Below are 15081 nucleotides of genomic sequence, written 5' to 3' on the forward strand. Positions count from 1 at the left end.
TAGACAGGGCCTCATTGATCGTACTCATTCCCCATTAAGCGACAGCTCTCACGGGCACTTAACTAATAAACAGATGTTGGCCATAATCATCACGCACTTTGCTTGGTAGTTTTATTGGCGCCAACTTTGAGAGGAGGTCATTGAAGCTGGGAGTTTGCTGCATGCCCGTGATTACCATGGAAATATTCCCACTGGTCTTTCAACCTAGACTGGTGTGGCTGTCATGTCCCAGCCCTGTGAATGGCATCGTGTAGCTTCTCCCAATTGGCCCAAATGACTGACATCGATATTCTTAATTCGTAGGAAATTGTATGTGACAATAACAGAAAAAGGTAGTAAGAAATTGGAAAAGTAGAATATATCCAATTCTTTCCCAGCTGGGGGAGAGTACCCTGTGTCACTCACCCTACTCACTGCCTGTCACCTCCTCCCTGAGGACTCCATGTTCAGAAGCCACCCTGAGCCTTTGAAGAACATTTTGCCTCATGACACTTTTGACTAAGACCTGCGACCTCTCTGTCCCTGGTTAACTCTCTCTTCAAAGCCATTTAAATTTCTTGCAGGCTCCTCCGCTCAGATGTAAGAATAGCCTCTTTAAACTTCTTGATGCAGCTCCTAAATGAAGATCTTGCAAAGGAAACCTAGCCAAAACCTTGGAGGTATTCACATAGTGACTGTAACCTCAGCATTTTCTGACGTTCAGAATCAGAGGGGTGGGAGACTCAGGAAGGCCTTTTTAAGTTAGAAAGGGGAAAGAGAAAGGACTCAGGCTGTTTGAGACTGAAACATCTCGGTCCCAGCCAGCAAGGCACCAGGGTTCAAGATAGTGTGCGGGGAGTGCTGAGTTCTCACTAAGAAAGAATTGGTGGGATGGGAGGGAGGACTTTTAGGTACTTAACTGGGGAAGGAAAAAGTGGGCTGAACATTTTATGGTTGAACAAGAGGATTGTGACATGATGTGCTTGTATTGTGGAGAGAAGGGTTTTGTGGAGCCAGGCCTAAGGAGAACGCTCTCTGGCTGGGGAGTCAGCAGAACAAAAAAACACAGAGAATCGGGCAGACCCCAGGGCCCCTGATGGGGGAGAGGCTGCCCGCTAATTGGAGCCCTGGGGGCTGCTTCTGTCCCTTAGCTGGGGCCTCAGAGCTCCCTTCACAACCCAGTCCTGTTGATACAAGAGAAAATATGAGGGGCATGAGAAGGGCTGTGTCCCAGGCTTTGGTTGAGCCCCTGGGATGTGCCCCACCAGATTTTGTTCCTTGGCTTCCTGCAGTAAAGAATTCAAGAGCTAGCCAGTGTTGAGTAAAGGTAGATTTATTCAGAGAGATACATTGATAGGCAAGAGAAATGTCACGAGGTGTGGGGGTTTGATGCTCAGATTAAAAGTAGGTACACACTCCACCTACAGAGTGTGGGCCTTCTCCGAAGAGGGAGAGAGAGTGGTCACCGCGAGGTGGCACTGTGTTGCTTGTTTCTTGGGCTTGGTGGTTTCATATGCTAATATGTAGAAGGACCAGCCTTAGGGCAAGGGGCTGGGATTCCCAGGGAGATGGCCATTTCCCACCTTTTGACATTTTATGGCTAGCTTTGGGACTGCCATGTTGCCTGGGGCAGTGTTATTCACCATGTTACTATTACAATGGGTGTATAATGAAGCTCAAGATCTGCTAGAAGTTAAATCTCTTCATCCTGAGCCTCAAGGCCTATTGGGGTTTGAATCCTTCACCATTTTGATGTTAATTGCTGTGGCCTTCCTAGAATGGCTGTGCTCTGCTCCCTTCCATCCTGTCTCACTCTGATGACACAGAGACAGCAAAGGCCGGGCCCTCTATGTGCTCCTGCATTTAACAGCGGGAGGTGTGGTGTGGGCTGAGGATGACTGAGTGGTGAGAAGGATGTTTCAGAATTTCCCACGTGAGACATGGGGACCTGCCAGCAGCCACCGCAGATTTATCTCATGGGCATTATCGCTTGCGTTGTTACGGAAACAACAGGCCAGCCAAGAAACAAGCACCACTCAGAGGGTTGGAGCACTGAGATCTATTACGCCGGCGGGCTCAGAGGGGCTTCTGTTCCGAAGCTCTGAGCACCTCCAAGACTTGCACATGAGGTTTTATGTGGTTAATTACAAGTATGGAGGTATTAGCCAATAACTCAAACAACAAAAGCAAGGAATCAGTACACTGAAGCTTATCAATTTGGAACAGATCACATTACTGACAATTGTTGACCTTGGATTTACGAGTTAGCTTGTTAGCCCCGTAAACTGACACTGAACTTCAGATTTACGAGTTAGCCCAGCAAAACTTAGATCAGTAAACCGACACTTAACACACTTAGATTTGTGACTTAGATTATTATCCCAGCTGGGCTTTTCGTTCACAGTGTCACTCATCTTTTCTATTTTTCTTTTTTTGTAAGTATTTAATTCAAATTTAAAATCAGGTGTTTTTTGGAAAGAAATTTCTCTTTTTCTTTTCTTTGGGGCTCTTTTGGGGGGTAGGTAATTAGGTGTATTTATCTGTTAGTGGAGGCCCTGGGGCTTGAACCCAGAACCCCGTGCACGCTAAGCACACGCTCTACCACCTGCCCCATCATCTTTTTCTTTTTGCTTTAGCTGCCAAGAATCTTACAGCTGAATTTCTAGTCGGCCTTTAACACTTGCCCTGACTTCATGGAATCCATTTTTATGACTTTATCTTCCCCTGTTTTCATTTAAGTATTGAATCTCCATTTTCCCTTCACTCTCAGTTTTGCCTTTTTGTTGTTATGGTTGTTAAGCTGTGTTTTAAAAATTGTTCAATTTCTCTTTTAGCAGGAGGCTGAAAGTAAATAAATATGTAAACAAACAGCACACTTAAATTCTTTTATACATTCTAAGCTGTTTAGTAGTTACTTAAAAACCGATTTCAATATTAAAGTGATAACATTTTTAAATTATTTTTTAATTTTTCATAAAGACATAGCTGATTTAAAATATAATATATGTTTCAGGTGTACAATAGATGCCCCATTTATAGTTGCTGTAAAACATTGTGTGTATTCCCGGTGTTGTAAGATACATCCCTCTAGCGTATTTACATTACATGCTGCAGTTTGTATAAGAAAGTTGGGTAACGCAGAATCTGGGACGTGGCTTTGTCTGACCCAGGTTCACGCAAACCCTGCCTGTCAGAGCTCAGGCCCTCACTACTGTCTGCAGGGGAGCGAGTGGAGGCAGCTCTCATCAGTGCTGGCACCAAACTCCGAGTGGCAGTGACAGCAGTGACTGTGTGTGGACGCGAAAATTGTTGTTCCAAGTGCTTTACATACATTTCTGCATATAATAATTAAAGCCCTCCTGTGACGAAGCGTTTTATGTTTTTAATGAATAATACATTTTATTTTGATATTGATAGACTTCAAATCTCCGGAAAATATACAGGAGTAGTACAATAAACTCTTAGATACATTTCACCTTAAAGGGGACTATTTGCCCTTTTGTGACGGGCTGATTTTAGCATAAAGTTTCAAGGTTCATCCATGTTGTAGCCTGCATCAGTACTTTATTCTTTTTGCTTGATAATATCCTTTTCCTTTTTTTTCATTTTTGGTCTATTTAAAAATATTTTCATTGAAATCTAGCCAGTTTATAATGTTGTGTCAATTTCTTGTGTACATCACATCACTTCAGTTAAATAGGAACATACCTGTATTCATTTTCATATTCTTTTCAAACATAAGTTAGTATAAGATATTAAATATATTCTCCTGTTCTATACAGTATAAACTTGCTGTTTATTCTTTACATACTCAGTATCTGCAAATCTTTAACTCCCAATTTATTCCTTCCACACCCTCTCCCCTCTGGTAACCATAGTTTGGTTTCTATGTCTCTGTGTCTGTTTCTGTTCTGTAGATTAGTTTATCTTTTTGTTTCGTTGTTTTTTGTTTTTGTTTTTGTTTTTGTTTTTTTAGATTCCACATGTAAGCGATCTCATATGGTATTTTTCTTTCTCTTTGTGGCTTATTTCACTTAGAATGACATTCTCCAGGTCCATTCATGTTGCTGCAAATGGCATTAATTTATTATTATTTTATGGCTGAATAGTAGTCTATTGGACAAATATACTACAACCTCTTTATCCAGTCGTCAGTCAGTGGACATTTAGGTTATTTCCATGTCTTGCTATTGTAAACAGTGCTGCTGTGAACATTGGGGTGAAAGTGTCTTTTTGAATTACGGTTCCTTATGGATATATGTCCAGGAGTGGGATTGCTGGGTCATATGGGAGGTCAAGGTTGTCTACTGAGAAACCTCTATACATTTTTCCACAATGGCTCCACCAAACTGCATTCCCACCACAGTGTAGGAGGGTTCCCAATTCTCCGCAGCCTCTCCAGAATTTACTGTCTGTGAACTTCTGAATCATGGCTATTCTGACAGGTGAGAGGTGATACTTGATTGCAGTTTTGATTTGCATTTCTCTGATAATGATATTGAGCATTTTTTCATGTGCCTATTGGCCATTTGCATGTCTTCATTGGAGAAATGTTTCTTTAGGTATTCTGCCCATTTTTGGATTGAATTGTTTGTTTTTCTTTTTTATCAAGTGTAAATGCTGTTTACATATTCTGGGAATTAATCCCTTGTCACTGTCATTTATTGCAACTATTTTCTCCCATTCCATAGGTTGTCTTTTTGTTTTACTTTTTGTTTCCTTTTCTGTGCAAAAGCTTGTAAGTTTAATTAGAACCCACTTGTATATTTTTGCTTGTATTTCTATTGCTTGAGTAGACTGCTCTAGGAAAACATTGTTGAATTATATGTCAGATGTTTTGCCTATGTCTTCTTCTAAGAGGTTTATAGTGTCTTGTCTACATGTTTAATTCTTTAAGCCATTTTGAATTCATTTTTTTGTATATTGTGAGGGAGTAGTCTAACTTCATTGATTTATATGCAGCTGTGCAGTTTTCCCTGCACCATTTGCTGAAGAGGCTGTCTTTACTCCATTGTATGTTCTCACCTCCTATGTCAAAGATGAAATTACCAAAAGTTTGTGGGACTATTCTTGATAATTTTGTTTATCCATTCATTGATGGATGGATATTGTTAGTAACTCTTGGCTACTCTAAATGATACTGCTATGAATATTGATGTGCAAGTTTTTGTGAGAATACGTTTCCATTCTGTTGGCTGTACAGTTGGCCCACCATATCTGTAGTTTCCACTTCATGGATCCAGATGGCTGATTGTAAAGAGACTCGAACATCCTTGGATTATGGTATCCAGGGTGGGGTGTTCCTGAAACCAACCCCCCGAGGACACTGAAGGATGACTCTACATGTAGGAGTAGACTTGCTCAGCCACATAACTCTAACCTTTTGAGGAAACATCGGGCTTTTCCAAAGAAGCTGCACCATTGCCCCTTTCCAACGGCTGCATATTGAGGTTTCCCATTTCTCTGCCTCCTGACTGACACTTGTTATTGTCCATGTTTTGATTATAACCATCCTAGTGAGTTTAAAATGAGATCTCATTTTGATTTTGATTTCGCTAGTGATGCTGAGCATCTTTTCAGATGCTTATTGGCCAATTGTGTATCTATTTAAATCCTTGGCAAATTTAAAAATTGGGTCGATTTTCTTTGTATTGTTCATTTGTAAGCATTTGTTTTATATCCTGGATACTAGTCTCTTATTAGATATATGCTTTGCAAGATTTTTCTCCTATTCTGCAGATTGTCATTTCACTTTACTTTTTTTAAACATTAAAACAATTTTTTAGGGGGAGTTAATAAGATTTATTCATTTTATTTTTCTTCCTAAGCATGCAGTCTATCACTTGAGCTACCCCCTTCCCCTTTCATTTCACTTTCTTAATGATGTCCTTTGTAACAAATGATTTTCATTTGATGAAGTCCATTTTATCTGTTTTGTTTTATCACTTGTGCTATTGGTATTGTATCTAGGAAGCCATAGCCTATCCTACGACCACAAAGATTTATACTGTCTTCTTTTAGAAAGTTTATACATTTAGTTTTTACGTTTCTGTCTGTGATCCATTTTGAATTAATATTAATTTGTTATATAAAATACGGGGGTCCAAATTCCAGATTCATTCTTTTGCCTTCAGATACCCAGGTGTCTCTGCGCCATTTGTTGAATAGACTATACTTTCAATGGAGTGTTGTTGGCACATTTCTGGAAAACTGACTGTAAATGTAAGTTTCCCCACTGGATTTTTTGTTATGTCTCATAGATTTCTGAATCCAAACTTATGACAGAACCATAATGACTTGAGTGCTATAGATTTGCAGTGAGTCCTCCAACTTTGAGTGAGTCCTCCAACTTTGTCTTCTTTTCCAAGATTGTTTAGTCTGACCTGGGTCCCTTGCATTTCAATATGAAATTTTGGATCAGTTTTTCAATTTTTGCAACGAAGTCAGCTGGAATTTTGATAGGGATTTCATTAAATTTGTAGATCACTTAGGGGAGTCTTAACATTTTTAACAATATTGTCTATCATTCCATGAACGTGGGATGCCTTCCATATATGTATATCTTTTAAATATTTTTTGGTGATACTTCAAAATATTCAGTGTACAAATCTTGTAAAATTTTGTTAAATGTATCTCTCATTTTATTTTTAATGCTGTTGTAAATGGAAAGGCTGAGATTCCTAAGAGTGGGAATATATATCAATTTATTTATTTCTAGGATTCCTACACAGCAAATACCCTAGGTTTATATTTGCTACATTAATCTATCCACAATTCTTCCCACCCCCGTGTCATAAGAAACCAAGACCCAGGTTAAGCCACCTGAACACCTATGTGGAAGTGAGAAATGAGACCTTTCGGTGGGGTTTTTGTAGATGATACTGAGAGCTTATTCAGTAAGGCTTCATCTTAATTCCTTTTAAACAATCCTTTCAGTATATATAGTCAGTTATATTAAGAAAATGCCCTTTTGATGTGCGGAGGAGCTTAAACTATCATTTTTTAAATAATTTCCAGTGAGAGTGTTGTACTTGAAACATAATTTGCATCAATCTTTGAAGATTTATGTTTCAGGAGTTTTGACTAAATAATACCTGTCTTTATTCAGTAACTACAACTAAATGCTCAAGCAACAAGTAAGAGTTTGAGCAACTGCTCCTGCCCCGTAGTGCTGGGTGGCTGCAGCTGTAACTGGAGTCCCCGCTTACCTCTCCCAGTACGCTTGTGCTGATCTGCTCAAAACGGTTCGTCCAACAGTTTGTCGGTAGTCTTTTCGACAAAGCCATTAAGCATTGTTTTAAGGTTGCTGGAATGGAATCTATTCTTATTAATATTAAGTAAGCATATATTGAGTGCTTACTGTATGTTGGGAATTGTCCCTCAGCCTCACATGAATAATATTTCTATTAAAACCTCTCATATTTCCTTGTTATTCGCACTTTACAGATAAGGAGACTGAGGATTAAGTCTTCTTTCTTTTGGGGGGAGCTCGTTATCAATGATGGGAAGTTGTAAGGAAAAAGATTTTGATTCATCCAGAGAAAATATTTTTCTGAGAGTCAGCATTGAAGTAGGTGACCACTGAAGAGGGTGATCATTGTTTGAGTGAGACGAGCCCCGGGTTATACGAAGTCAGCATCCCTGTCCTGGACACTGCACGTGTAGAGCTGCGTGGAGGGTGAGGCGGTGCTGCAGCGCAGGAACGAGGATGCCAGGCCGTTGAGCTGTGCTCAGGCCCAGTGGGGCTTTCTCCTAAGAGCAGTGGACCGTCATTGACAGATTTTTAGTAGGGGAGTGTGGTGCTCTCGTACATCCCTTTTGTCTTATAGAATGCTTAGAAACATTTAGAAGGCTCGGCAGGAGGTGATGTGATGAGTCAGAGTAGGGTGGCTGCGAGATGTAGCAGTGTTCAATTTTCAAGTGATTTTCAGTCCCAGGTTTGTGGCTGAGTAGCCGTGTCACTTTGGATGACACACTCAAGGAAGTGAAACAATTTATCTAATCAATTGAAACAGTGATGTACCGACCTCCCAGGACTGCTGTGTAGATCCAGTGAGATAATATGTGCACAGTGTGCAGCGTGGTCCCCAGCACAGAGTCGGTGCTGAGGGAGTGCCAGTGAGTACCTGGTAGGACAGGTGTGGGTGGTGGAACTCATTGACTGAGGAAATTGGTCCCTGAAGGAGAGGTCCTGTCATATCTGTGAGTGATGGGCCTGAGCTGGGAGAGGCAGGGAGACCTTGTCCCCCGACCAGGTGCCCTGGGAAGGACGGCTATGGGAGGAGCACCATGAAGTCAGCTCTTTGCAGGTGGAATTGGAGGAGCCCTTGAGATATCTAAGTGCATTGTCACAATCACAGAAGAGGTCTGGGCCCGGGCTGTGCATTTTCCTATAATCTCAATCCCTGAGGATGCCGAGGTATTGATCACTGAACGTGAAGACATACTTTACAGGACACGTGAATAGTAGTATCATCTCTGTCATCAAAGCTCACATCTCTTTATTCATCTCTCACTTTGCTAATTGGGTACTTAAAGAGCTCACTTCACTGACCTCCCGTGGGCTCAGGCTCCACAGAAAAGAGCTGGTGAACCTCCCTCTTTTCCAGAAGAAGACACATTTAGCTGGTAGACTTCTATACCTCACCAGAGTTCGAATTTTTGTTTGTTGATTTAATTCTATTTTCTGTTGGCCATCTCCTGACAGGAGAGACGTTTTACCTAATGGTCAGGTTTCAATTAGCTGTTACTGAGAATTGCTGATCTGATCCATAGTGTATTTCCTCTATTAACTTTGTAGAGTACTTTTCACTTTCTGTCTTTGCCCTTTAATTTTGTTTGCCCCTTCAATTTTCTATCCTATTTGGGGCCTTATTTTTTTTTTAATTAAAAAATGTCTATAAGCAGTTAAGAAAACCAAAGTAAAGAAAAAATGCACATGATAGCTAAATTTAGAAAATATCTAGTGTGTTTTCTGTCTCGGCAATGGAGGTTCTATAAACTCGTGAAAACCTTCATTACATAAGTTCCTTAAAATGCTGATTAAGAAAAAACCTTCCTTCCTCATCTTTCAAGCTGCACAGCTATTTGTCAAGAAAGTGAGGGGAAATTCTCAGAAGCTAAGACAAACCAGAAAGCAGGGATTCTGGGAGATACGTGAGCCTTAGAAGCCCTGGGGTGCCGGTTGGCTCCTGAACTGTGTTTCAGTTGCCCTGGCAGGAGGGCAGGAGGTGAGCCTGAGGCCTCTCACACTGGGAGTTGGATGGCTGTTCTTATGTAAGGCCAAGCGCATCCTGAGAATCCTGCTTTATAAAAGGGTGAATTAGAAAGAAAATAATAAAAGCATTCCTCAAGGCAAGGAAGTAAGGAAAGTAAATTTTTTGGAAGCTGGGAAAAATAACATATCCAAAGTAAGGATTTAGTTTAAAGCTTTTCTGGCATGAGAGAGAAAACAAACTCCTGGCAGATAATCACAGCTCCTCCCGGAAAGAGAAGGTGAGTTTTGAATGAATCAGTGGACAGCCATTCTGTAAAAGGCCCCCAGAGTCTTCTGGGTCAAGATACTGGACCCAAACACCTCCCTTCCATGATCTCATTTAAATAATCAGAAAGGTTTTAAAGGAAAGAAGCCATAATCATAGTTCTATTTATTGACATTATTATATGCTAGGAATTCAGAGGTAATTATGCAGTTGTCTCCTCTTTTATGGACCTTACTTTCTCTTTGACTTAGTTGGGGAACTTGGTGGAGGGTGGTGTTAGTCTGTTGCAATTAGCCAGGAGAGGAGTTTAAGAAAGCAGTGAAGGGTGGGTGAGATTTTTAGCTGAGGACAGTCCTGTTCAGTTGGCTTGTAATTGCAGGTTCGTTGAGTTGTCACTGGAGGTAATTAATCTTATGGAATTTTGACTTAACTCAGGCCTCTTCAGAATGGACAAGTGAACCTGGAGAAAGACAGTCAAATCTGTGCAGACATTGAAGTTCCCTTGAACGTGCGGTATCCCTGAGCCAAAGATAGGACAAAAAGGCAGCACTTCTTGAGGACAGAGGAGTGGTTTTTAAGGTTCTCCAAGAATGATTCCCAAGGTACCGGGATGGCCAGTTGTCAAACTGTGACTTTGCTCTTTGGACGGTGTATCCACCAAGTTTATTGGACGTTTATATGTTTCCATTTCTCTTTAATACATGTCAGGTTATGAGGACATGGGCATAAACATTTCACACGTTGTCAAGGTGACATTGGGTACCTGCCTATAAGCACGGGCACACTTGCAGCTTCCTCATACATCTTGCCGCCATCCCGCTCCCCGGGCTCCGTAATCACGGCAGAGTGGTTCCTTATTGAGCTGTCCATCTCCTCTGTGACATCGTAACCAAACAAAAGACTGGAGCGTATTAGCTTGGCTTTGATTTTTTCTATCCTTCCCTTTGAATGATGATGACTGATAGTGGACCCAGTTACGTTTGCAGATGATTTACAAGTAGGGCTGTCAGTACAAACCTTGTAATCCCCGCTGTGTGATCTAGAGAAGAAAGTTACACTCTTTCCAAATTGTTTTAATGCACTTATGTGGGAAAATGATATACGTTTGAATATGTATTTCCTCTCTGAGTCATCATGGCTAGACATGAATATTTGTAGACATGTAATGAGTACTCTGTATTTGAACTGTATGGTCCCCTAAATTCTCCCCTGCTTTTTAAAGTCATCACTGGATTGCTACCTCCAGAGTGCCCCAAAGCATCCGCCACTGCCTGTTCTTCAGACACTGTGAGTTTCCAAGTTGGAGAAGGCTGCTGGCTGGTGAGGCATTCTCTGGCACATCTCTGGTTGGGTGATGTGAGCTTAGAACACAAGACTTGGCAGACAGTAACTAACCACGGTCACGACCATTTCTGGAACACTCATGGAGGATTTTACACCTATGCTAGTGGAATGTTATTTCATTTAGTTTTACCAACAGTCATAATCAGATTTTATCATATGTATTAAAATGGAAACCGTCAAAGTGAGTGACGTGCAGACTTTGGACTGGAACACAGGACTTTCTGATACCTGTCTCTGTTCCCTCCCCAGCCTATCCTACCAAATGGTCAGGAGACTCTTCCTCCGTCTTGAGTTTCCCGCTGATGTTACCAGTCTCTTTGTTTCTAAGAGAGGAAAACAAGTCTAAACTTACTTTCCAGTTGGAAATGGAATGGAAAGTTAACGTTGGAAGCCGGGAGAATCTGTCCTGTGATGAAGTGGTCTCCGAGCCACTTCCACTGGGACGTCACATCACTGTCTGTGCCCCTTGCTCAGCTTGTGCACAGGTGACAGGGCAGATGTGCCGAGCAGTCCTCCCTGACAGGGCAGTGGGTTGGAAATGAGTTTGGGGATTTGGTTTCATTTCATAAGTTCCTGAGGGCCTTGACCTGGCACTTCGAGTGGGAGCATTCCCTGTCCCACAGACTCGTGCTCTGGGCCCGTGCTGACCTGATGTGGCCATGAGCCTGAGGCTCAGGACCCGTGGTGATGAGGAGCATTTTAGTCCAGGGTCTGCCAGAGGCTTTGACACTTCTGAGCTGTGGGAATTTGTCCAGGATGATAATAATTCCTCCCCGAGTTTCAGATTTCCTTGCCTGTGAGCTGGGGTAGTAATAGTTTCTGAGATGATCGTAATGATTCAGTAACGGGCGCAGCGTGTGCTGGCAGGTATCTGGTGCTTAAGGAGCAAAAGTCGCAGTCACTCTGTCAACCTCTCTCTGTGTGCTCTGTGCTTTGAGAAGTTGCGTGTTTGGTGAAAATCCCGCCCAGACACTAGGCTCTAGATGAACTGTTGTTCCTTTACTTTCCCTTCCTTTTCCTCTTTCCCTTCTCTGTGTCCCATGTTTATGTAGCAGATTCCTCTATTTCAGGGAATACGGGCTTTTCTAGTTAAAGGACAGGCGGAACGCGGAGAGGTGGGGCCCGGAGGGGGTCTGGAGCGTCTGCACAGCGCTGCTTCCCTGCGTTTCTGCATCCGGTCCCGTCAGTGCACTGAGTCAGCCTTCCTCTTCCTTCCTGTGTCATCGGGTCTCTGTTTTAAGGGAAAATATATTTACGGGCTTTTTTCACTTACGTGTTTCATTCAGATGCTTGTTGCTTTTCTCCCTGTGCTTCAGCGTTCCGAGGAGAGAATTCAGCAGTGCTGCCTCCTCTCCGAGCTCTATGAGTTGATCGGCTTCCACTGCAAGTCCACCTTCTTCAAGCGGGAGGCCCCCATGCAGCGCGCGGCCCCCGGCATCCCGGAGCCTGGCTGGAAGGCCTGCTACCGCCTCCTCCTGCAGACGCTTCCTGGCTACATTCTGTCGCTGGACCTGCAGGACTTCAGCAAAGGTGTTGGAACTAAAACATTGCTTCAGTACAATTAACCATGCCTGGATTGGGCCCTGCTGTCCTGTCTCATCAGGGTGAATTTTTACTCACTTAGAACAAGGCTCAGCAGACTTTTTCTGTCAAGAGCTTGCGGGTAAATATTTCAGGGTCTGCAAACCTCCTGATCTCTGGTGCTGCTGCTCAGCTCTGCTGTTCAGATGCCAGAAGAGCCGGACAGTCCACACACCCACAGAGCTTTATTAACAGCGGTGGCTGGGGCTGAATTAGGTGTATGAACTGCAGTTTGTCCCCACAGCCTCCTCAATATTGACACCTGCACCAGAGTGTACATTTGTGACAATGGGAGAACCTACACTGACACGTCATCATCATCCAGAGCCCATAATTGATACTAGGATTTACACTTGGTGGTGTGCACTCTGTGGGTTTGGACAGATGTACAATGACATGTATCCACCATCACAGCATCATACAGAGTCGTCTGTCTTAATGACCTTAAAATGCTCCGTGCTGCAACTCATTCATTGCTCCTTCCCCTCTAGCCTCTGACAGCCACTGATCTTTTAGTCTCTGTGGTTTTCCCTTTCCCAGAACACCATACAGTTGGAATCAGACAGTTGCAGAATCTTCCCAGATTGGCTTCTTTCACTTAGTAATATGCATTTAAGGTTCCTCCATGTCTTTCCATGCCTTGATAACTCATTTCATTTTAGCACCAAATAATAGTCCATTTTCTGGCTGGACCACAGTTTATTTATCCATTCACCTACTGAAGAAGAGCTTAGTTGCTTCTGAATTCTGTTGAGTATGAATAAAGCTGCTATTAACATCTGTATGCAGATTTGTGTGTGGACATAAGTTTCCATTTCGTCGAGTAAACACCAAGGAGCACAGTTGCTGGATCATATGTTAGAAGTACGTCTAGTTTTGCAACAAAATGCCAGACCGCCTTCCTAAGTATCTGGGCCATTTTACATTCCCACCAACAATGCATTAGAATTCCTGATGCTCCACATCCTCACCAGCATTCGGTGCTGTCAGTGTTCTGCATTTTGGCAGTTCTGACAGGTGTGCAGTGGTATCTCGCTGTTTCACTCTGCATCCCCTTGATGACAGATGCTGTGGAGCATCTTTCCTTAGGCTTCTTTGGCATCTAGATTTCTTCTTTGATGGGATGTGTGTTCAGGCAATTTGCTCATTTTTTAATCAGGTTATTCATCATTCTTGTTGAGTTTAAAAAATTTTGGTATATTCTGGATATCAGCCCTTTATCAGTGTGTCCCTGCCCTTCACCTGCAGCACCGGATTTGTCCTTTGGGTCTCACTGGAGTGTCAGCTCTTCAAAGAGGTTCCCTGTCTTCCCTCAGCCTAAATACTGTCCTTGTATTTTTCACTTTCATTGACTCATTTTGTTCTTTTTAAGTAGCATTTCCCATAATTTGTAAGTACATTAAAAAAAAGGGCAATGATTGAACACCGCCTCCCCCACCAGACTGTGTGCCCTGTGAGAGCAGAGGCCCTGTCCCCACTTACCGTTTCCCATGACAGCACATGGCACATGTCCATGTAAAAGTGTGTAACGTGGGGCCAAACCTGATGAGCAGCTATGATGACACGTTTTGGCTACCATTTATTGAGTAGAATTTGTTTCTGATCTTACTAAATCACATGAATGAAACTTGTTTGTTTTGAAAAATAAAACAACAAAGCACACCTCAATGTGATTGGTACTTCCTACTTAGCCTTCTGACCCAGGAGGGGATGTTCACCATCATTTTGTGGAGGAGGTTGGGGAGGTAAAGTAAGAGAGTGAGATCAAATAAAGTAAAAATGCTAACTATCGGTTGGCTTTATTTTCACTGGCATGAAAGTTACTTTAAACACTATCTCAGCTGTTGTTCTGTTGTTTTAAACATTTCTCAAAGAATTAAATGGAAGCTCACTAAATCCTGAAAGGGAAATTGTGTGCTCAGGTCCTGAAAATTGTTTATGTCTGTTCTTGAAATGCAAATTTTCCCTGCTGGTTACAGAAAGTCGAGGCGGGAACACAGCAGTGTGCTGTGTGTGTCTGCCGGCTTAACGGGATGCTCAGTGTCATTTTCATTTTCTTGTGTTGCAGTTTATGACGGTTTTCCGTGAGATATATTGCTCAGCCTTTTCCTGAATGAAGGATTGAATTTTCCACAGGAAATCTTATGAAAGAGAGTGACAAGGCACATGGATTTCCCAAAAAGGAATAGTTGATGAAATAAACTCTCACTATGGTGACCTTTTTTAATACAAGCCAGTTGAAAATTTTATCAGTAGGTCATATGCCACAAATCTGTCTAAAGAATAAAAAGATTCAAAATTTATAGTAGAAACAGTTTGAATCAAGTAGAAATTATGATTTGAACACTATTTGTTGTTAGAACTTATACTCTGTCTTATCATAATTGCCCGTGGTAGGAACTGGATCATTATTTATTTATTAAAAAAAAATCCACTAGGTGCTATTTGCCCCATTCTTGATGCGGCAGTGCTGTGGTTAGTTAAGTTGGGCCATTTTGGAAACTTAGCTAGATTTTCCGGACATTGATTTCAGCCTCTTTATCTTTTCTACAATCTCTTCTTTTGTGTTGGCCTTTGGTCTTTTGACAACGTGGAAATACTGCACGGATCTGCCTTTCCCTTTTTTCCTGTCTTTGTGGGAAAAGATTTCCATAAGACAGACAACTAGGTTATTAAGGATGTTGTGTGGGGTAAG

General features: G+C 42.1%; 1 protein-coding gene across 4 annotated transcripts in view; it reads left to right on the top strand.

The window, feature by feature from the left end:
* The window catches only part of LOC140693130 (trafficking protein particle complex subunit 9-like), a 101760-nt gene extending 87094 nt beyond the window's left edge, over window positions 1–14666 (top strand). Inside the window, exons 10-11 of one of the 4 annotated variants that reach the window (XM_072957202.1) lie at window positions 12122–12335; window positions 14455–14666. In XM_072957202.1, the coding sequence (XP_072813303.1) occupies window positions 12122–12335; window positions 14455–14474 (234 nt within the window). In that variant the 3' untranslated portion in view covers window positions 14475–14666. Of the gene's footprint in view, window positions 1–9777; window positions 10064–12121; window positions 12638–14454 lie in introns of those variants that run through there. The other 3 variants (XM_072957203.1, XM_072957204.1, XM_072957201.1) reach the window with 3 other exon arrangements.
* The last annotated feature ends 415 nt before the right edge of the window (window positions 14667–15081 follow it).

The sequence above is a fragment of the Vicugna pacos genome, unplaced genomic scaffold, assembly GCF_048564905.1.
Source record: "Vicugna pacos unplaced genomic scaffold, VicPac4 scaffold_19, whole genome shotgun sequence".
NCBI lineage: Eukaryota > Metazoa > Chordata > Mammalia > Artiodactyla > Camelidae > Vicugna > Vicugna pacos.